General features: G+C 37.5%; 1 protein-coding gene across 3 annotated transcripts; it reads left to right on the top strand.

Annotated features, from left to right (window-relative positions):
• The first annotated feature begins 1,044 nt into the window (after window positions 1–1,044).
• On the top strand, window positions 1,045–22,788 carry PEX2 (peroxisomal biogenesis factor 2). 3 transcript variants are annotated; one of them, XM_015855881.2, is made up of 2 exons: window positions 1,045–1,129; window positions 20,113–22,788. In XM_015855881.2, exon 2 carries the CDS (start codon window positions 20,136–20,138, stop codon window positions 21,048–21,050), a length of 915 nt encoding a protein of 304 aa, XP_015711367.1. In that variant the 5' UTR covers window positions 1,045–1,129; window positions 20,113–20,135; the 3' UTR covers window positions 21,051–22,788. The 3 variants fall into 3 exon arrangements, with proteins under 3 accessions (XP_015711367.1, XP_015711366.1, XP_015711368.1); XM_015855880.2 differs by having other exon boundaries at window positions 1,080–1,360; XM_015855882.2 differs by lacking the exon at window positions 1,045–1,129 and adding an exon at window positions 12,963–13,824.
• Window positions 22,789–23,109: the final 321 nt, after the last annotated feature.

Raw genomic sequence — 23,109 nt, 5'->3', positions numbered from 1 at the left:
CTCAGCTGGACGTCTCCAGGTGCAGAGTTGTCTGCGGAGGTGGCTCATCAACCACGTCTCAGGACAACCTGTTCCAGTGCCTCACCACACTTATTGTAAAAATAATGTCTTCCTTGTGTTCAGTCTAAATCTCCCCTCTTTTAGCTTGAAATCACTTCCCCATGTCCTATCAATCACCACAGACCCTGATAAACCCTTTCCTCCTCATAGCCCCCTTTAGATACTGAAAAGCTGCTAGCAGTTTTCCCAAGAGACCGAGTTATCTAATGGAATTCTACTCAGCCAAGCGGCCATTATGTTCAAACACTTTATACCAAAACAAAATCAGAAGCTCTAAGTGAACTATTTCAATACTTCTTTATATACCTTGCATGTTAATCACTATCTGAGAGGCCAAGAAAAAGACCACAATCTACTTTTAGTACTTGCAAATATTACTCAGCAGTTCCTATTCTTTTCACCTTTCCCCCAACGCCCCTGTGGTGCTACTACCTGCAGCAAGTGCCACTCACAAACAGCTCGAACACTCTGTGACCAGTAGGAGAGGGCCTTTACATATCACTGTTACCAGTGACCCATCTATCAGCTGCACACCACTCAGCACTGGAGTAAAGCATTACTGCCTGCAGTGCTTACAGACTGTTAACACATTTTCACTCCAGTCTGCTACGTTCCTCCTCCCATAGGCCTGTGATCTGTCATAAGTCTACATGCAGCCCTCAGCCCGCCTGCACGGGCCACAGCTGCAGCTCAAGCTGCTCTAGGCCTCAGGCTGCTCGGCCTCGCCAAGCATGGGAACTAAGGGGAACTAAGCATGGGATACAGAGCAAGCGGAGGCCGGAGCTAGTGCCCTCCGAGCACAGTTCGTCCTTCTCCAGCCTTCTGAATTGCTCCCGGAGCCCAGCAGGACACCTCGCAGCCACCCCCAACAACAGCAAAAACTGCACTCTAACAGCGACTGAGTCGGCACGACTCGACACAGCTGACGCTCCGCCTCCTGCCCTCTTCCATTGGCTCTTCGGCTTCATCCTTTGTAGCTTAATTTGCTCCTTGGCCTGTCAATCAACCATTTCCGCGGTGCGAATGTTACCCTGGTAGCCGTTCTAACGCGTCATCTCTATGCCCGAAGGTACTTCCTGTGCGGCCGCTCTAAGCGCTCACCTGTGGCATCTATCTCCAATGCTACCGCCGCTCTAGGCAGTTGGAGCCAGCTCTGTGACCCGGCGGGGCGGGCTCGTAGGACGCTGTCCTTGGAGGCAGCCGAGTGGCGGTCCCAGCGGGGCCTCCGTCCGTGCTGGCCTTCGCTAGGAGGCCTGGGATAGAGCCGCAAAGGCCGTGCGGCCCGGGCCCCGCGGCGCAGGTCAGTCGGGGCGCGGGAGGGTCCGGCACGGGGTGGCTCTTGGGCCGGGTAAACTCGTGGCCGGTGTCTGCTGGGGTCAGCCCCAGGCCCTTATTGTGAACACTTCTCGTAATGGCCTCTCCGGGCTTTGCAGTTCCGTGAGTCCCACTGGTGTTCTTTCCGTGCTGCACAAGGAGGCTGTGAGTCTTCCAGCTAGGCTGAAAGTGTAAAATAAGAAAGGGGTGAGCCTTAAAACATGTTCTGTGGAGAGGACAGACCGCACTTTGAATTTTGGCAGAGATGGGTTTTTCATCTGAGTTGTTATATCGATGTCAGTTGAAATTGCAAAAGATTTATAGAAAACTTTGCTGTAACTCTGATGTGCCTCAGTTCATGGCTGTTCTTTGTTGGGGGTGATAGTAAATCTTTTCCACATTTATTTTTTTTTAACCCAGTCTTGAGCAGCCTGCTAGCGTTTAGTTGCCAACCAATGGCTTTTCCCAAAACTAATGCAGGTTTAGTCTGAATAGTCAAGTTATTTTGGCAGGAAGATGAATTCCAGTGCATGATACAGTTACTGCTGTGAACCAGAGAACTGTATATTTCTTTCCATCCAGATTTCTTGTATCGCCATCTGACTGCTGGCAGGAGGGAACAGTTCATCAGGGTCAAAGGTTGAAGTATGGCCACTAGCGTTGTAAAAGCTGATTCCAGTGAAATAAAATTAAACAAACTGTTAATTCTAAGATTACTGCTGTTTTCATTCTTTATTCAGAGGTATTCTGTCAGTGCTTTCTTCTACAGATGTTTTCTCTCTTTATATCTCGGTTTCATCTGAACAATTTTTCATCTTCTGCAGGGAGTCATCATCACTAGTTTATCTAATGAATGGGTTAGCAGGAAAACAGCTGAGAAAAGCATCATTGCTGGGATATGAGTTAGAACAGAATGAAACTATTGAAGGGAGTAACAGTTCACACCTCTGAATTCTCTTGTTTAAATCTGTTCATGGGGCATGCAGTCATCAATTTCAGTTACTTGATCAGGAGTGTAGAGGATAACTTCACACCTATGGGATCTATAAATGAAATCTCTAGAAGATTTTTTCCATATTTTTTGTAAAAGTGGAATAGACCAGTAAGGCACATAATGTCAAGAGCATTGGAGGGATTTGACACTTACACTTTAGTGTTATGGAAATAGATGATTGTCATTATTAGAACACCTGCTTTGACAGCTAATGCTCTTTTAGGAATACTTTTTGGAATTAAAAAGCCATATTATCTGTATATCCCATTTTGGGAGAGAGTATTTCACCACTTGGATCTCTACTGATGTTTGTGGACGGTGCTGTTCATGACATATTATGTGCCTCAAATAGGCTAGTTCAGAATAAATTCAATTTCTGAAAAGAACTTAAACCCTTCTAATATCTTATATCTTATATGTTATAGTAATACTTCGAAAATAATACTTTTACTGCTGAAAGTTGTTAGAAGGTCATCTACCTGTCCAAATCTATTATTAAGAAAGATCATTGTCATTATTTTTATTTCTAATAGTGTTTTAATAGTTTGTGCATTTACACTTTAATTACACTCTAAGCAGCTGAAATAAGTTTTGGACTAGAGTTTTGCCTCTACTTTTAAACTATTTAGCTTCTTTCTGCCTTGATCCAAATGAATGTTTTTTCTTATTGAGGTCACCCTTTCTAGAGTTTAGATGGAGAAAAATAATTTCCATTAAAACTTCAGTGAAAGTTTTAAAGTTGATGTAATTGGGTAAACAGCTTATAATTAGATGTATAATTGAACAGCTAAATTTCTTTCATTTGTGTTATTTCAAAACTGTGATGTAACACTGGTAAAATTAGACACTTCTAAATGAACTCATATTCTGGTCTCTCAAACCTGTTTTTAGAAACACTTAGAACAGCACGAGCGCATATAATACCATCCTTTGAACTTAGTTAAGAAAAGTTTAATCTTTCAGATAATGGACCTTCAGATGCTATGTGACTTCTTTCAACAATTAAAAGACTGTCAGGTCATGTGAATGATATGCCCCATTTAATGTTGGGGGATTAATGAGGATTAAACTATCTATACCAAACAAGAATTTAAGGATTCAAACACTTATCAATGAAGTAAAACTGATTGAGTTTCATTGTGTAAGGAGAACTGTTTATTTACAGATGATTATTTATAAATGCAAGTAATCGTTAATGGCTTAGTTGGCTGGTAAACTGTAATGTAAGTTATTAGATTAACTAGATTAATCATTATTACATTAATATGTGCAGATAAAGTGATCTGGTTTGCTAGATTAACTTCCAGCTATTGAGCATTCTAAAAAATTTAAATGGAGCAAAATCAACTAGTCTGGTAAAGTAACTGCTTTTGAGTGTCTAACTTTGTTTCATTCCAAACTGAATGTCTTTTGAGCAAGGAGAGTGTTAGTGAAAGAATTTTTTGTTGTTGTTTGCTTGAGAGCTCTGCCTTTGTCTCCTTTTGGACATATTTAATAATATATATATTATTTTTTCCTCCTGAGACTGTAAATGTCACTTCTTTTCGTTACCGAAGGAACTGACTCAGAGAAAAGCTTTGATACTTACTGTGATTCAGGATGTGTAGGAAGCAAATGTTCCTTTGATAGACTAAATAAAACTCAATTAAAACTTGCAAACAGTTATTGATAATATATAAAGACTTCCTTGGACACTTTGTAGAATGGAATGGGAAAGGTAATTTCTATACTCCTGAAGATTTTTGACACTGTTAGTAATCTGAGTACCTCCGTTTGTGGTTTTGACATCAAATGCTGTGGTGCAAGTCAAGAAAAACATTTGATCTTCTCCAGTGTTTTATCTCTCACAGTCTTTTATAGTGACAGTTCTGAAAACGGCTGTAGGTTGCAGCAACTCGTCCAACAATTGGGAAGGAAAGAATGAAGCACATTTGACTACCGAGTATCAATATCATATCTCTATATAGCAATCAATATAGATTATGTATATATTGTAAAATGAATAAGGATGTAGATAATTGAGGGAGAAGAAATGATGTCTGAATCCAATATTAACATTTATCCTGTTGTAGTAGTCTATCATTTAGTATTTCAGAAGGAAAGCGTGGGAGTGTTCAAGAAACGTCTTGGGAGTGTTCAAGAAACGTCTGGATGTTGTGTTGATGAATATGATTTAGCCAGGAAGTATTGGTAATGGTTGGACTAGGTGATCTTCTAGGTCTTTTCCAACCTTGATAATTCTGTGATTCTGTAATTACATATTCTCACTTTCCCCAGTTTTTCTTACCTTTTACTAATATTCAAGTCATTTTAAAGCTGTGAAGTTGAAAGTACAGGGAGAGAAATGAGGGAGAAGATGAAGAGCTGTCTAAAGGAAAACTAGTCAGTTAAACCATGGACAAATCATTCAGCAGTGTCAGAATGTGATGTAAATAGCTTATTACTAATGGTTTGTGGGTTTTTTTCTGTGTTGGTTATAATGGCCTACATTTTTCTGGCTTTGTTTGTTTTGTTGTTTGTTTGTTTTTTTAATTCCATAACACTGCATTTGCAGTTTCTGTGATTATTTACTGAGATCAGAAATAAAGTTCATAGGTCTGTCAAACACTGGTAAACTTTAGACATAAATGCGGTTTCATTAAATTAGCTTGTAAACATGATTTGCTCTAATATCAATAAAGAAGCAGACAAGCATGAATAATTTAACACTGAAAAATAACAGAAAAAAATGTTCTTTAAGTATTATGAACTTGTTCTGTATTCGCTGTAATTGAAGAGTAAGATGTTACAGGATCTTTTGTATGTGATTTCTAAAACTTGTTCGATATTTAGTGATTTTTGGAGAGACGTGTTTGTTTGTTTGTTTTTTAGTGTTTGTATCTTTGATTAAGATTGTGTAGGTAATACATTTATAATAAGGAAGTTCAGGATGTTTGTTTGTCCCAGTTTAGCTTGCATCACTTCTGAGCTGTCTGTTCTTCAGTAGAAAGCAATACAATCTTGTTCTCATTCAGTTAGTTAGTGATAACTAGTGCAGTATACAGATAGTGGAAGCAGGGAAAAAAGGAAAGGAAAATTGTGAGCCTGCTGAATGAGGTAGAAATCCTGGTGACACGTGACATGAAAAAGGTTGAGGTACAGTAAGTAACTAGGGGTTTTATAAACCCTAGGGTTTCATACTGTGTGAACAGAAGACAACAGTATGGTCTTGCCATGAAGGTATCATGAAGATACGGTAGGTTGAATTAAGAGGAGTATTAGCAGATTGAGAGGGGTGGTCAAGGTTGAGCATCTTTTCAGGCTCCTCTCTCTGGTAAGGCCAGACCTGGAGTGTACTGCCTCCTTGGCTCCCCAGCCAAAGAAAGATGGGGGAGCTTCTGGTGAGGGTTCAGTGAAGGGCTACAAATGCAGTTATGGGTCTAGATCACTTCACATATGAGGAAAGGTTGAGAGAGCTAGGAGTTGTAAACATGGAGAGGAAAAGGTTTAGGATAATATTGAAGAGAGATTTTAAGAATTCAAAAGGGGATGTCTCTTTTTATTACTTCAAAATGACAGATTAAAAAACCTCCATTCCCACAAGCCTCGAAAGAGGCATGTTTTTCCTTAGATCACTCAAATCCATCCTATAGGTATATGTTGTTCCTACACATTATACACTTAGTTCTGTACAAAAGCTAAATGATGTGTGTAATTAGCTGATGCTCGTTTGACCAGTTAAAATCTGGAAAATTTTAATGTATATTTCCCCCTAACAGTGATTGGTTTCTAAATGTGAACTTTCCAGGCATGGGATCTGAGTTCACAAAATTTTTAGAACATAGCAAGAGTGGCTTTAAAATTTCAGTGACTTCGCATCCATTGTGTTTACATCAGAGTCTACCTGGGAAAAAAAAAAACTGCCTAAAAATGTTCTCTCTGCAAGAGCTTATCTCCACAGTCTCAGTGTCTGCTAATATTGGCTGTGGAACTGGGAAAGAAATAACCCAGGTCCAAATTTTAAGAAAAATTGAAAAATACATTCAAAGATAATAATATTTTAAAACAATGTTATTAATTCTATCAACAGAGGAGTAGACAGGAGATATCACAGTAGGGGGCTGGCATAGGGAAAGGGACTTTTTCTGGAAAGGAAATTAACAGGCAGCCGTGATTCTGTGGGGCATTACTAGAGCATAAATGGGAATCCATGCCGGAATTGCAGATAGACTGCAGAATATGTTAGAGGTGATTGCATAATAAGGAAGTTGCCTTCCTTCCAAACCCATGATATATACATGCAGCCCTACTAGTGGATTCTAAAATGCTAATGAAGTTCCAGGATTGAAGAGTGTGTGGTGAAAGCATATCAGTGTTCTCACTTGTGCTTAAAGTTACTGTAATTACTAAGTAATAAAACTGTCAAGATTTGGGGACAGTGAATATGTCTAATTTTCCCAACATCTATATTAGTCACTGTGTATGCCAAACATTTCAAACTACAGTCATATCAGAGAGGTAAGAGTTGGGAGTAGTTGTATAGTATTCCTTATGTAGAGTGTCCTCTGAACTGCAAGACTTCATGAGTACAACAGCTGCTTTGTATAAGTAATTCTTTAGTTTTAAGTCTCATAAAACAGAAACTATGTTTTAATTATTTTGATTTACAGTGTTTTCATGTTATCTTTGCACATTCAACAAATCTGGTTTGTAGACTGGAAGAGCATTTCTGCTAGTTGTATTGGTTTGTTTCTTTTTTTGTCTCACGGTGGGCTAGTAGCAGATGTGAATGTTATGCTGAGATGCAGAGGCAGCCAGCTTTGTGGTTACCTGTTTATTTTCTGACCCCCCTGCTCTTCTTACTTATACTGAACAGATCTTACCAGATGCTGTGCTCACTTGTTTGTGTACCAAATGTGGAGAAAAACAAATTGAAACAGTTTTTTTTTCTTTTAACTTAACATACTAGACCAGTTCAGCATGTTCTAGTTCAGAGTGTTGGTGCTAGTCTATTAGAAAAGGTGGCAATTCCTAGTTGAAAGAAGATGGGATGGAGTGACTTAGCTGTTAGAAATCACAGTATCTCTCTTTTCTTAAGAACTGGAGTTTAAAAAAGTGATACACAAATGTTGGGTAAAATGCTGTTCATCTTTCCAAATTAATAGTTCTTGCTTCAGGCTAGATCGAATTAATCGTGTTGTGCTATATGAGACCAAAACTTAGAACTGAAAGCGAAATGACTTATCTTCCAATTAATGAAGGACCTTGGCTTTAACATAGTCTAAATATGTTGTGGTTTAGTTTTATATGCAGTACTCCTTTTACTACAGATGTGGACAAAGGTTAATTATGAGTTAGGTACACATTACTGATTTTACCATCTCTTTTAGTAGGTATTTCCAGTAAAAGGTTAAAAGACGTGTTTCTGCTGTGCAGTGTGTGAATCAGCATTGCTGCACTTTCATACCACTAAATATTCATAACTGCAGTTTGTTTTTATATGTACATAAAAAGTGAGAAAAATGAAATAAAATCTGAGCAATGACTGTTTATGCAAGAAAATTAGGCTAAGGTTTCATGCAAAATTTTGAGATTCTGTTGCCTGCATTAAATTGTATCTGTGTATGTGGAACAGGCATTGCTTCTGAATCCCTTCTCTACATCTTCTCAATCTTCATCCTGGCATTTCCGTAACTGTTGGATGATCCATGCAGACCAGAGAGGTAGAAGCAGAACAGAAACAGAGCAGATCTGTGAAATGGGAATTTAAGCTAGTTAATGTTTTTTAATAGTATCAAATGGAAGAAAGGCAAGGAGGCTGTAGAAAAGTTGCATAAAATTGACGTTGGCCCTGTGTATGACTGTGTGAGATCCAAAGCCTTTACAACAGTGAGAAAGAAATATTACATCATTCAGTACACATAAGGTCTGCTTTTCAGGTAAGTAACAGTCACCTGCACATGAGGAGTTACGACCATAATTGCCCACAGTGTGCTAGCAACCATTTGTCCATATTCTCTGAACCATTCTGGAAAGGAGCTGCGTACCTTTGTTACAGTGATTTGTTTTACCTATATAACACAAAGTATGGCACATCTACAAATCCTTCCATCCTTTTCACTTTTACACACACAGTACCTTAGAGACTTTCATTTATCTGTCCTTATAACAGAACCTTGTATCTTCATCACAAACAAAATCTCTTAAAACACAAGGATCTCCCTGTCATATGATGATATGATCAGTGGCTGAGAAGGATGTAGCATGAAGGATTCCTTGCCATAATACTTTTTGATACTGGTTTAGTCAGAGATGTTGCCCTTTCATTGCATGGGGCTGTTCCTTTCTAGTTAACCATCATAGCCACAGCTCTGTCAAATGCTCCAACTGAGCTCTTCATGATTTTGATTTATCAGCAGTAAATACAATGTAGGTTTCCAGACAGTTCTTGTTACCTGCTGCTATTTTTGGAGGAAGAGCATCGATACTGCATAATGGGTATATATTTTGGCTCTCCATCTTACTTCTCTGCCTCCAATTGTCATGTAGCTTATTGTGTTAAGCTTTTGAATTTTATTAATCATCAAATTAATTGAAAGCAGCAACAGGTAGCTGGTACATCCAGATAGAGATGAGTTTCCAGTTTGACATACTAATGAAAAGGATGACAAAGAAGAGGAAATAGGATGGGGAAGAAGAGGAAATGGGGTATGAGGTAAAGAATAGGAAGAGAGGGAACAGAGTTTATGACTTGTTACATGGTTGTATCCTTAGTTATTAAATTAAAAATGGGGCCATATACAAAAAGTTGGTAAGATGATGTTATCTGTGCTCATTATGTTTCAAGAAATGCAAATGTACTGTGAACTTTTATTACCTTAAATGCAACATCACAGACTTCACAAGATAATAGCTTAAATATTAGTTGTGCAGTAATTAGAAACTCTGATTTAGTTTGATTTAGTTCTTTGCATTTAAGGTATTTTAAGAGTGCTTGACTGATTCTTGAGGTCCCTTCCAACCCGGGTCATTCTGTGATTCTGTGACCAAATATTTTTCTCAAGACCGTGGGAACTCTTAGCATTCGATATGTCTTTAACACAGGCCAATATATTCTCAGTTGCTAGCATTTATTGAGAGAATGTATTGCATTGATACAAGATTTTCAGCTTCCATCAAATACTGACAGAAATGACTGATGTACAGCTTGTAGAAGTGCAGTACTCTCATACTGCTCTTCATTACTGTTGTATCAAGTCTAGCTCTTCTGAACTGGTTTTGATTTTGTGACTTGAAGCCTTAACGATTTGACTCTGTCAGATTGTTTATGGAAAGATAAGTCAATGAGCTATCGTTATGTTTTCTTGCTGTCTCCAGGCATTCATCAGTTGTTAATCTCTCGTATTCTGTTTTATGAAATCTGAATTTACTGAGTTAAAGTTGGAAAGGCAACCTAGAATTTGAATGTATTTTTGTCTTGTGCTCAGTCTTCTGACATTAAATGTTAATGTTGTGGTTTAATGCTGGTAGACAGTTAAGCACCACACGTGCTCACATTGCCCCTCCTCAGCATTACTGGGACAAGGGAAGAAAATGAGTAGAATGAAAACTTGAATGCTTGATATAAAAGTAGCTTAATAGATCTACTATAAATAATAATAATAAAAAGATGGCCATGTGTGGATTCCAAAGGGCAAAAAGTGTTCTTGACTTCCCATCAGCAAGTGAAGTTCAGTCATATTCTGAATCAGTTGCTTCAGAAGACAAACACCTTTGTAATGAGTGCCTCCCTTTCTTCTCTCTCTGTGTCTCTCTTCCTCCTTTTCTGTGGCCTTCCCCCTACACTTTTACTTCTGGGCACAATGTCTGTATGGTATTGGGTTAGACTTTTGGTCAGTCTAGTCTGCATCCCCTTCCAGCCTCTTGCCCACCCCCTGTCTACTGACATTTGTGGGATCTTGCAGAGACAATCTTGATCCTGTGCCGGTGCTGCTCAACAGAGCCAAAGCGATGGTGCCACATCAACATTTTAGCTCCAAATGCAAAGCACAGCATTGTATAAACTACTGTGTGGAAAGTGAACTACATCCCAGTCATACCCAGTACAGTAGCATTCTAGGATTTTTTACTAGTTGCTTGCTCAAACTCCTTAGTTTAAAAAATAAATAAATAAAAAATCACCTCTGTGGGATTCATTCAGTTTTTAGTTACTCTTGAATATCAGAAATAAATTATGTCTCCTGTGATTGCGGTGTATAGTTTATTTTTCAATTAGTGTTAGTTGTTATTCCAAATGATCAGTTTGTTCTTCACAAAATGACAGCTATTTAGCTGAAGGACGTAGAAATCCAAACAGTAATGTAAAATCAATCTTTTGTAAGGTTATTTGAAGTACTCTTATGGTTATAAGTTAGTTTTGTAGCGATTAAGAAACAGTACAGTTGGGACTCTCCATTAAACGTTGTTCTGAGGATAATTCTCTCTGCTTTTGAAGAGAGAAAGAAATGAGAATTAATAATAAAACATGAGATTTCAAGCAACTGATGTCTTAGTTTTGTGTTTCATTATGAGAGCTGATGTTAAGGAAGATCTTGTAAGGAAATGCTTATACATATAGTTTGATTTCTCATCTTTATTGATTTCAGGCTGACATCTAAATCATCCACTGCTACTGACACAATGTAAGAGATGTTCCATTTGGTGCTTAGAATTAAACAAACAAACCAAAAAAAAAAAAACCCACAATATTTTTTGAAAACTGAAGAAATCAGTAAGTGAGCATCTATTTTAGGTTCAGCTGACCTAAAAGGAAGAATTACTTCTAAATGGAAAAGTAGAAGAGAATTTTCTTTGGAAGTGACTATAAGATGTTAGGTTCTCTATGAAGAGCTTAGGGGGGAAAAAGTTTCAACAATTGCAGAGCTCTTTATGGCAGAGTCTTTGGACTCTTGAATAAGGCTGTCAAAGCTAATAAGTCTGTTAAAGTTCATGTTCCAGGTTTTCTTAATTTTGAGACAGTATTTTAGTTTATAAACCAAAATAAATGTTAATGAGGTATGATGTAGTAGAAATTTTTTAATGGCCTGGAAATCAAAGATTTGTGTGAGCAAAAGTAATGCTATGATGTATGTAAAGAAATAGCATGTAAATGTAAAAGTAAGAATAATCACAGAATCACAGAATGACCTGGGTTGGAAGGGACCTCAAGGATCATGAAGCTCTAATCCCCCTGCCTGGCAGGGCCACCAGATTTCCACGGTTACTAGATCAGGTTGCCCAGGTCCCCATCTAACCTGGCTTTGAACACCTCCAGGGACAGGGCATCCACAACCTCCCTGGGAAGCCTGTTCCAGGACCTCACCACTGTACTAGTAAAGAACTTCCCTCTAACATCCAACCTAAATCTTCCCTCCTTCAATTTAAAACCATTTCCCCTTGTCCTGCTATTATCACAGAATTATCAAGGTTGGAAAAGACCTAGAAGATATCCAGTCCAACCATTATCAGCCCTTTCAAAGAGTTTACTCCCCTCCTGATTATAAGTTCCCTTCAGGTACTGAAAGGCTGCAATAAAGTCACCCCACAGCCTTCTTTTCTCCAGGCTGAACAAGCCCAGCTCCTTCAGCCTGTCTTCCTAGCAGAGGTGCTCCAGCCCTCTGATCATCTTCATGGCCTTCCTCTTGACTCTCTCCAACAGTTCTACGTCTTTCTTGTACTGAGGGCTCCATACCTGAACACAGTACTCTAGATGGGGCCTTACAAGAGCAGAGTAGAGAGGGACAATCACCTCCCTATCCTTGCTGGCCACCCCTCTCCTGATGGGGCCCTGGATACCATTTTCTTTTCTGAGCTGCAAGAGCACACTGCCAGCTCATATTAAGTTTCTTGTCCATCAGGACCCCAGGTTATTCTCTGCTGAGCTGCTCTCAAGGACTGTTCCTCCCAGTCTGTACAGGTGTCTGGTATTTTTCCGGCCCAAGTGCAAAACCTTGCACTTTGCCGTGTTGAACATCATTAGGTTCACCCGGGCCCACCTTTCAAGCCTGTCAAGGTCCCTCTGAATGGCATCCCTTCCTTCCTCCATGTCAACCACATCGCTCAGCTTGGTGTCATCAGCAAACTTGCTGTGAGCGCACTCCATTCCATCGTAGATGTCATTGATAGAGATGTTAAAGAAAACCGGTCTCAAGGCAGATCCCTGGACATAGAATTGTTGATCACCATCCTCTGTCTGTGGCCTTTCAACCAATTTCTTATCCATCAAGTGGTTCTCCCATCAAATCCACATCCCTCCAATTTGGAGATGAGGATGTGGTGGGGGACCATGTCAAAGGCCTTACTCAAGTCCAGGTAAATGACATTGGTCACCTTCCCTTTGTCAACCAATGCTGTCACTCCATCATAGAAGGCCACAAGACTGGTTAAGCATGACCTTCCCCTGGTGAAGCTGTGCTGGCTGTCTCGGATCACATGCTCATTCCTGATGTGATCAAGCATGTCGTCCAGGAGGATCTGTTCCATGATCTTCCTGATCATGGATAAAGTAAATAATATAATAAATCCTTAATTATTAAGAACTAGGAAAAAATCAAAGGGTTCAACAAGTCTTAAGAAAAGCCATTATTAGGTAAGTCCATTACCTTGGTCTGTTAGATTATAAGAAATGAGAACAAATAAAAGATTCCTGAAGATACATGCTGTGGCCAGCTGCTCCGTAAAGTTAATTATAGACAGGAAGTAAGAGTGGAATGAAAACATAGGAAGAATAGTGTAAGGTGTCTTGATAAAGATCTGTTCCGTTGCTAAATCTTAATAAAAGTAATCATAGTATGATTGAGGAATTAAGCACTCCTGTTTTTTATTGATTTATTTAATGTCCCAGAGGGTGAAAATAGCCAGTAAAGTGACAGAGATTGTTGGTGTCTTTGTTTCTCTGTTCTTTTATTATGGGAGTTACAGAAGCTGTTACTTTCAGTTCCAAATTAAGATTCAGGAACAGATGTTTTAGCAACTTTTGTATCTGAAAGTACTCAGAAGAGAAACTGGAAAAAGACCAATATTGTTTGACAAGACTAGGTGAGGAATCTCAATCTTCATCTCATAAGAAGGATGACAAACTTAGGGAAAAAACTTTAGTACAATACTGCTTGCTTTCAGTTTAATTTGTTGGGTTTTTTCTACTCACATAAGCAAGCTGGGGAATAGCATGGTGATATTATCAGAATCAAGTTGGAAAATTACCTTTACAGGGCAATTATCTGTCCTGTCAAAATGAAAAGGCACTAATGAGATGGATGATTGAAGAGAACACGTACTTAGAAAAGTAACTTATGTTACAGACTTGAAGAGGGATTGAAAGTTTTTCGTTTTATTTGTTTTGCTTTGCTTTGTTTTCTTTGAGCATAAGGTGTAAATCCAGAACACTCTTGGTGAATTAGAGAGAATCTCTGAAGTCAATGAAATGAAATGCAGCGCAGGTGAGTTTGGAACACTGCATATAAAAGGAAAAACTCAGATACATGAATATAAATCAGGAAATAATTACTCAGTAAAATGACAGAAAAGGATCTGAAGATACTGTAGACCTCAATTTACTTACGAACTAAGCTGCTGGGGGAAAAATATATGTATATGTTCTGGAAGATCTTACTAGACATGCTGTAGGAAATGGAATTTTGTCTAGTTTGGTAAGTCTGCTATATGTACTTGATCTTCTCACCACTTCTTCCTATTTAGAAAATACAGGCAAACTAGGAGTTATTTGACATTGTTTTTATGCTTCTCTTCTGTGAAATGAAAACCATCTTTATTTTTAATAATTTATATTGAATTGAAGGTGGTGGTGATGGGGGGAAATTACCCTAATAATGATAATAGAAATAACTAGAGCAGGCAGGAGATGTTCTAGATTGTGCTTTCTCTGTAGTTAAACATCTGTCTAAGTATTCCTGAGTCCCCATCCATTCAGAGTTAGGATTAAGCAGTTCTTTCCGATCCTATCCATCTCTTCAAGAGTACAGTGATCAGACTTTGTGTTTTGGTTGGACATAAGAGATTATGTAAAATAATTAAATCATGAACTCATTGAGGTCATTAAGGTGCTACTTCTTTTATGTTAAATACTGTTTTAAGTTAGAGTAGAAAGGAACAAAGTTGAGTTTTGATTTAATGAAATATATTTTTATTTGGCTTCTATAGAATTGCTTTCTTAAATCATACTTAAAAATACTATGATGCCTATGCATATAATGTGTCTGTCTTTTAAATTTTATACTAGAAAAATGGGGAATGAGATTCTACTAGCGCTGAGACAGTAGGCACCCTTTGATTACTCATCCATAGTGGAACAGTCCTCTGGAGAAAAAAAAAAACACAGCACTCTAGAGATTACTTGGATTTGTATGTTTCTGCAGGCAAAGTTTACAGACCTGTAAATTCAAATGTGGAATTTTTGTAGGCATAATACATTGACAAATATGCCTGCTGGTAATACATCTCATACTGATAGTCCCAGAACAAGTCAATAATAATGCTTGTATTGATAGCAGCAATGCAGGGGATGTTACTTGGTATTATAGCTAAAATCCATGTTATCTCTTTAATCATAATTACATTAATATTGGCAAGCTGTTGACAATGCTCACATTACTATTGATAGATTTCTGTCAATAACATGTTAACAAATAAAATATATTCATTTGTAATTTGTACAGTGCTCAATAACAGCATTAACGTATACCAGGAAAAATTCCTGTTTCCTTGGTGATATGCAATTTTTTGCAGTTGTTGTACGAAGTGTTGTGCTGTACAAGTAGGTTTGTTGACAGACAAAACATAGGTTAGTTAAGAAAGAAAAGTTTACATTACCTTTTTTTCAGAGGGGTCAGTGGGGGTTCAAACTTTTAGTTCTATCAAGCAATACCTGTGATGGTGTAAAATCAAGAGAGAAAGTGTTAAGTAGTAATCATTAGTGTTTTGTCTTAAAAGTTAATTAACAAATTAGTCACAGGCCTGGTTTGTTTTTTATCTTCACCTGATTTTTGGTTGTTCAATTCTGATCATATTATTTATGTGTGATGGCATTGTGGACTGAACACTGATATTTGTCTCTGGTTATTGAATCTACAGTTCTGAGTTTTTAAGTTGCCAATAATTTAAAAATAACAGGATTGCACAGGCGGAAAACTAGCATCCTTTTGATGGCCTGTTAAGCTCAGCATAATATGGAGTTTAAATAAAATGAACTGATGCTTAGAATTTGTGTTTCTGGTATGTTTTAGGAGATAGAACAGATTTTTCATTTATTCATATGGATCAGAATTCGTGAAAACTATAGAAAATGAAAGATCTAACAGAATTTTGAGAGGATGTAATTTAGAGGAAGTACAAACTGAAACATTTTTTAGTTATTTTATAATTATTATCTCTTAAAGAAATGGACATCACAGACACCAAGTAGTATGAAAATTCCCTAGAAAATAGGGAAAAAGACAGAATTCATGCATCTTCTCTGAAATAAATAGTTGCTGCTATTCAGATCAGTAGGGCTTTTGAAAATATTTTTCATAGGAGAATATGCATTTCAAATTTTCCCTTGAAATGTTTGTGTTTTTGAAGTAAGTAGGTAATGTGTCTCAGGTGGAAAATCTGTATAGCTACAGTAAAATCTTCAATCAGTTGTGAAGCAAGTATAGTCTACAGCATAGTACTTCAGCATGTATGTAACAGTAAGTATGCTAAAATGGGATTATGTGTTAAAGCTATATCGATATAATCTTTAAGTAACTCACAGGGTCTTGTTAACAGCCATGATCTGTGGCAAACTTGCTGTGCTTAGCAGCAATCAGGAAGACTGGGAACTACGTCCAGTTTTATTCCCTAAATTGAGAATTCGGGACTAACTGTTGATCAGAAAGAAAGGTTTTTGTACATAGTAATGCTATAAGCATAACTTAAAGGATTTTAAAGGAATTTTTTTTAGATTTTGTTTATGTTTCTGCTTGTCATCCTTCCTTTTTTGTAGTTTGCATAAAAGTGACTTTGTAGTTGAGTAAAAGTGCTGCTTAGTAATTCATGAGCATTAAATGTAACACAAATAGTACATATGCTATTGATTCTAATTTTAGGAAAGGAGACTTGTTGGATTTGGGATAACCTTGAAGATTGACAAATAGTGATTGGATTATTGGTTCAATGGAGGCTTCAATTTTCTGTAAACAGAATCTAGTCCCACTCTAACAGTTAAGCTCATTGAAGTTATTTCCTTCTATAAAACGTCAGGAACGTTAATATGTATTTTGCTGTAAACTAAATGCCTTCTATTTGTTTCCACGGAAACTACAATAGATACAGTGAGCACAGTAACACTGTGTGATTGAGCAAGTTCTCAGCTACAGAACCCTGTCTTTCAAATCAGTCACAACTATTTGCTGTACATTTTCACCACTGGTGAACAATAGCCTGCATGCATCTGCACTAGTGGAGGTTGACCCACTGTCACCACTGCTGAAATGCACAACCCACCAACACAGTGTGCTCACACATAGTGTTTGGTCTCCATAAACATTCAGCATGTGTCAGTGATTGTCAGCGGGTGCCATTTTTTCCACATGAAGGAATTCAGTTGCACACCTTTGCTTCATATGGACTTGGAGATATGAGTATATTGAGGGTTGGATTTGATGATCTCTGGAAGTCCCTTCCAACACCTGTGATTCTGTGAATACTGGTGGGAAGATCCAGCCTCGAGTGCCATACCACCAGCACCTTCCTCTGATATCACTAACCAACACAGTAAAAGAATACACATTTACTTTTTGAGCATCCCTCCTACATTTACAGAGAGAATCACAAAGCAGTCAATATCACCTAGCCAGAGCATGAGCTGCATAAGGGGCAACAGAATACTGTGGAGGGGAGGGCACAATGCAGTGATAGTTCTGCATCTTGCACCCATTCCATGTGCTTGGTTGAATAGATACCCATGTGTATTACATGTTACGTGCACTTGTGCCACTTGGCAAGTAAAATGCAGTGATCACAGATAGTAATATTTAAAACTATCTTTGCCCATTTAAACATTGTCTTGTGACATGTGCAATCTGAAGAAATATGCTGAATACTCATGCTGACAAGCTTTCTGATTTTCAATATCTTTAAAAGCTCACAAAAAGCATAAAATAATTTGTGATGCTTTTAATTAGTTTTGTGATAAATATTTGATGTGTCTTGCAAAAGCAAGATCTAATATTCCACAAGTTTAATGTTTTTGTTGCTCTTATTTAATAATAATAATTTTAAAAAAAAAAAGAAAAAAAAAAGAAGCAAAATAAGTTTTCTTATCTATTATAATCACTAACTATATTTTATATGTTGCCTGTGACAATTCCTCTTCACTCAGCACAGTCCAGGCAAGCCAAAAGTTTGGACACCTGTGCTCTAGACAAACTGTTCTAGTGCTAAACTGCTCAAGAAGACAGTTTTTTCCTTATGTCTGGTAGGAATTTCTCATATTGCAAGACATGACCAATTGCCTCTTTTTCTTTCATTGTGCCTCTCACTGAAAGGTTTGACTTAATCTTCTCTGTAACCTTTAGATAGCGGAAGATAACAATTAAATTGCTTTTTTAGCTACATTATCTTCAAGTTAAACAATCTGAGTTCTTTCAGGCCCTCCTCATATATCATGTATTGGGGCTCCCCAATGGTATTACTGTCTCTTTTCAGTTTGTTGACATTTCTCTTCTACTGGTGATAGAAAAGAGACAAAACTGGATGCCATTGTAAAGCCAGCACTGCCAAGCAGAAGGGGATAAGCACATCCTTCAGTCTGTCTGCAGTCCACCAAGCATTACTGTTTTGAGGGTGCGCTGATGAGTGTTTCCAGCTTGCTCCCTACCAGGATTTTGGGGCCCTATTTATCAAAGCAGTCATCCCATCAATCTGCCCCTGGACTATAGTCATATATAGGATTTCATGTGTATTTTGTGAACTGTTGTGCTTCTATGTGTTTGACATATTTTCCTTGAACTTCAGGAAGTTCCTGTTAGGCTATATTGCATTTACTGAGGTAATGGAAAAAAAATCTGCAGAGTTAGCCTACTTATCTTATTTATATTTAATGTACAACAGAAGTATCTGATAGCACTTGGAGTAGTGGGAGACAACTGTAAAAAATGATGGAGCTGATAGCAAATAGTGGATAATGGGTGTAGAACTTCTTTGATGAGATGGCTATTTTGAATCCATGTAAGCTTTTGAAGGGTGTTTATATCTGTTGGAAATTGTGTAGTGAGAATGAGAGAGTAATTGAAATGAATGGAATTAGCAAGAGGGACTGAGGTATTAGAAGAAATGAAGAAGGCATTAGATTTTAGGGGCTGAAAATAACTAGAGTGAGACTGAAGGGACTGGTTCTAGAGCAGGTGGTCAGTGACTAGGGGTCCTGAAATGGTAATGAGGTAAGAAATAGAGGGTAGTAGGGACTATAGTCCACTGAGGCTGGACTCACTGAGGAGTTATGGCAAGATGCAATAGGGACTGGATTGTTCCTGTGACCACAAAGTGAAGGACGTAAGTTGTTGTGGTGATACTGAATAGCACTTTCCAAACAAACATCAGGCCTTATTACAGAAAGAAGTGTGTGAGTCAGGCTTGGTGTACCTTTATATAGTAGCTTGTTGAAGGAGGTTGATGGCCAAGAGTCGGTTGCCTTAGGCTAACTTCAGTCATATTTTACTTGCTAATAAGGATGGAAGGATTTAAAGAAATCAGGCAGGCTATCCCATGCTCTACCCAAGTATCCAGTTGTAGTTAATTGGAAACCAATGTTGTACCACACATTAAGAAAAAAAATGTATTTCCTATGAGCTTTGCACAGAATTATCCTTAAGAACCTTTGTAGGACATATTTCTGTAGGTGTAGAAAAAAAAAGGATAATGCAAAAAATGTTGCATACTGGGTTTTAAAACCTTTGGTGCATTATTTCAGGACAAGGTTATTGGTTTGGGGGACTTTTATGTATTCTTAGCTTAATTTGCAACCTTTCATGTATAGGGTCCTATACAACCTCATTTATTCAAATTATTTTTGTCTTATAGCAGGTTTTCCTCTTATAGAAATTGTAGCATCTTCTTTTGTACTTTCTTCAGAAGGTTGTTGTCTATCTGTTATAGGAAAAATCTCCTTTAGAAGCTGAAATACGTTGCACTCTATCTGGAATATACCCCTTCTCCTAAATCTGTCTTCTATCCATATTTTTTGTATGTAGTCTGTACATTTTTTAAGATTTTTAAGATTATACTTTAAGCTGTAACTACTGAAGTATTAGTGGACCAATATTTTCTATAATGTTTTCCCATTAAATATCTTTATTTTTTTTCTGTTTTAAGGTCCATCTTAGTATTGCAATTATGCACTAAATTTTTTTACTTTTTTTTTTAATTATTTATTTACACAATGAAATGTTACATTTGTAATGTTTTGTGGATATCCAAAGGTGATTACACAGTTCTCTGTAGCCAAATAAAAAATGTTACTGTCAGTGAGAAATAGTCTCAGTGTAAGTTCTTTTGAGAGGAAAGTGTGTGCTTTTTGTGTAAGTTGTGCTGAAAGGACTTGTAGTAGTTCCTGATAGTATATTAATAACTTGGGAGGCTGTTTTGCTATTCCATGTTTACTCCTGATTTGTTACACTTCTGTTATGTCTAACAATGAAAATAGGCAATGCTCTGTTATGCTAAAATCTATTTGTGTTTATTCCTAGAAAGTTTTGGTTTTTGAGAAGAAATGGCATCCAGCATTGGAAGTGAAAAGAGTGTGAATCGTGTGCTCAGAATAAGTCAACTTGATGCTCTTGAACTAAACAAAGCCCTGGAACAACTAGTGTGGTCCCAGTTTACCAGCTGTTTTCATGGATTTAAACCAGGTGTGTTGGCTCATGTTGAACCAGAAGTTAAAGCATTTCTGTGGCTTTTACTGTGGAGATTCACCGTCTATTCTAAGAATGCAACTGTGGGACAGGCTATTTTGAATATTCAGTACAAGAATAACTTATCTCAGACAGAGAAATACCAGCCTCTGAGCAAACACCAGAAGTTATGGTATCTTATTTTCACTGTTGGTGGAAGATGGTTGGAAGAAAGATGTTACGATTTATTTAGCAATCGCCAACTGCAATCTGTCAACAAAGTCAAGCATTATATTAACTTTGGAGCTGGACTTCTTAAACTTTGTGGACTTGTAAATTTTCTGATTTTTCTTCAGAAAGGATCATTTGCAACGCTTACTGAACGCATTCTAGGAATTCGGTCAGTTTTTTGCAAGCCACAAAGTGTTCGCCAGGTGGGATTTGAATACATGAACAGGGAGCTGTTGTGGCATGGCTTTGCTGATTTTCTCATTTACTTGCTACCACTTATTAATGTACAGAAACTGAAACTCAGAATTTGTTCTTGGTGTTTCCCTTTTGCCAATCTTTCTAATAGTGATAAAACATTAGCAGCTCACTACAAGGTGTGTTCACTGTGTGGGGAATGGCCTACCATGCCACACACCATAGGCTGTTCACATGTTTTTTGTTACTATTGTATTAAAAGTAACTATCTGTTTGATATGTATTTTACCTGTCCTAAGTGTGGCTCGGAAGTACACAGTCTTCAGCCACTGAAATATAAAATTGAAATGACAGAACTGCATGTCTAATAAGGAGGTTGTTCTGTTCTTTAATTGTACGTGAAATATATTAAAGATGAATGGGAAAAAAAATCAGAAATTTCTGTAAACAGACAGCTTGAGAGACAGCTTTGGAAATTCTTTAAGTCTTCCCTGGTGTTATTTTTTTACTGAGTAGCAGTGCCAACTTGCATCTGAAGAAAGAAAAAGGAGTTCACAAGTTCTGCTTTTTCAGACTATTTGATACCAGTTTGGTATCCCTGGTATCCCTGTATTGTCAGTACTCTTCTTAGATCCATGGTCCAGCTATCTATCACTTCCTAAATTCATGCCGTATTCTTCTCTTGGGAGTAGATGAGAAGATACTCAATCCACTTTGTGCATTTTCTCAACTTTGTTGTAAAAGCTTCTGCTATTGCCAATGTAGCTGTATGGATTTTGTGCACAGGTCATCCTAGTCACACCTACACAACAGCTTTAAATTTGAATATTTAAAATTTGAATTCCCAGTGTAATGCACCACTGAAAAGAAGCAAGCTATAAGATGAAGATTTACATCAAATGATCATTAATAGAGTTCATCACATTCAGTCACCACAAGGCATATCATTTTCCTAACTTGTAGTTGCTTTCTTATAAGTAGAAGATTAGCTTCAAGTGATCCATTTGTCAACGGACAAAACATTAATTTGTGCCCACCCTTGATACAGCCATCTCCTGATCAAAGTGCTCCTTCTAGATCTTCATGAGACAACAGAACCCATTTTCTCACCTATATGTATGCCTTTGATCTTCAGTGGTGTGCATTTGACTGCACCCTGCTTCTTTCCTGTCAAGCTGAAGAACCCAGTCCATCATCTATTGGAACGTGGAAGCTTCCTGTGGTAGCGCAAATTATTCTTAATCAGACAGTGTGTTAAAAAAAAACCAAACCTGTTTAATTACAAGATGCTGTCTTTGGGACTTGCAATTCTTTCTTTGGTGTGGTCAGGTTAGGTGCCGGACCTCACTAATAGTTATGTACCACACAGAAAAGCCACACAAGCTTCACATCAAGCCCAGATGTGTGTGTGTAGACGTACCAAAAAATAGGTAACTGTTTCTATTTTGGAGTTACTACTGTTTGTTTTCTCTGTTGGCTTCATGGTGTTTTTATTCCCTTTTTAAGGCTTCATTCATTTACTCTCTTCATGTTTGTTTGTTTGTTTCAAATCTGCAGTCTTAACAGAAATCTTTACCCAGAAGTATATCATTAACACACAAACACATTTTGTCCTGCTTTGGCTCTTAGAATTTGTAACTGAAGCAGAATAATAGTATTAATAAAAATGCTGGAAAACTATTCATATGTTTTGATTTGATTGAAAATTAACAATTATTCCATGTTTTTGAAGTCATTTAGATAAAAGAAGTTACAGAATTCTCAGTTTCCAGTAACCAGCATTCTATACTCCATATGCTGTAAAAGAGGTCTTGTCTTTAGTAGTATGTAAGACTTGAAAGTAGGAGTTCTAGTGTTCTCCAAAAGAAATTACATAGTGTCTGATTTTTGTATTACCTGGAAATATCCATTCGTTTTTCAATAAATGTAAGGTGTTATGGGGGAGAGTGGTCTGGACAAAATGGTGAAAATAAGACTTTAAGAAGATGGAGCAAATACCATCCATACTGCGGGATTTCCTTATTTGAGACTAATTGCTATTGTTGTCTGGGATGCATCATTCTTATGAAAACCAAGTTAGCAAATAAAAGATGCTTCTTAAAAGGAGGTTCTGAAGTTTGCTTTTATTGCTATTATTTTTATCTTAAGACATATTTTTTGTTTGCTTGGGCTGTTTTTTTGTTTGTTTAATATTTTGAAGGCTAAAGGCTACTTACCGTACCTATTTGAAAGTTTGGCCCTCAGGCTGTTTCATGCTTTGGCATTTATTAGACCAAAATGTGAAGTGGGAAACAAGTTTATAGTTACTATTCATTTTTAAAAGTTTATTTGATTTTATGTTGCAAAGCAACAAATTGGCAACTTTTCCACGTTTCTGTGTGTTCACTAGGAAGCTATCTTGTCTAGTACTAAAAAGAAAGTACTGTT

Source organism: Coturnix japonica, chromosome 2, assembly GCF_001577835.2.
Source record: "Coturnix japonica isolate 7356 chromosome 2, Coturnix japonica 2.1, whole genome shotgun sequence".
Classification (NCBI taxonomy): domain Eukaryota; kingdom Metazoa; phylum Chordata; class Aves; order Galliformes; family Phasianidae; genus Coturnix; species Coturnix japonica.
Note: the sequence above shows the minus strand (reverse complement) of the source record. Positions and strands in the feature narration are given on the sequence as shown.

Excerpts from the sequence above, each read along its gene's own strand:
- PEX2 (XM_015855881.2), top strand. The coding sequence starts at position 20,136 with ATGGCATCCAGCATTGGAAGTGAAAAGAGTGTGAATCGTGTGCTCAGA.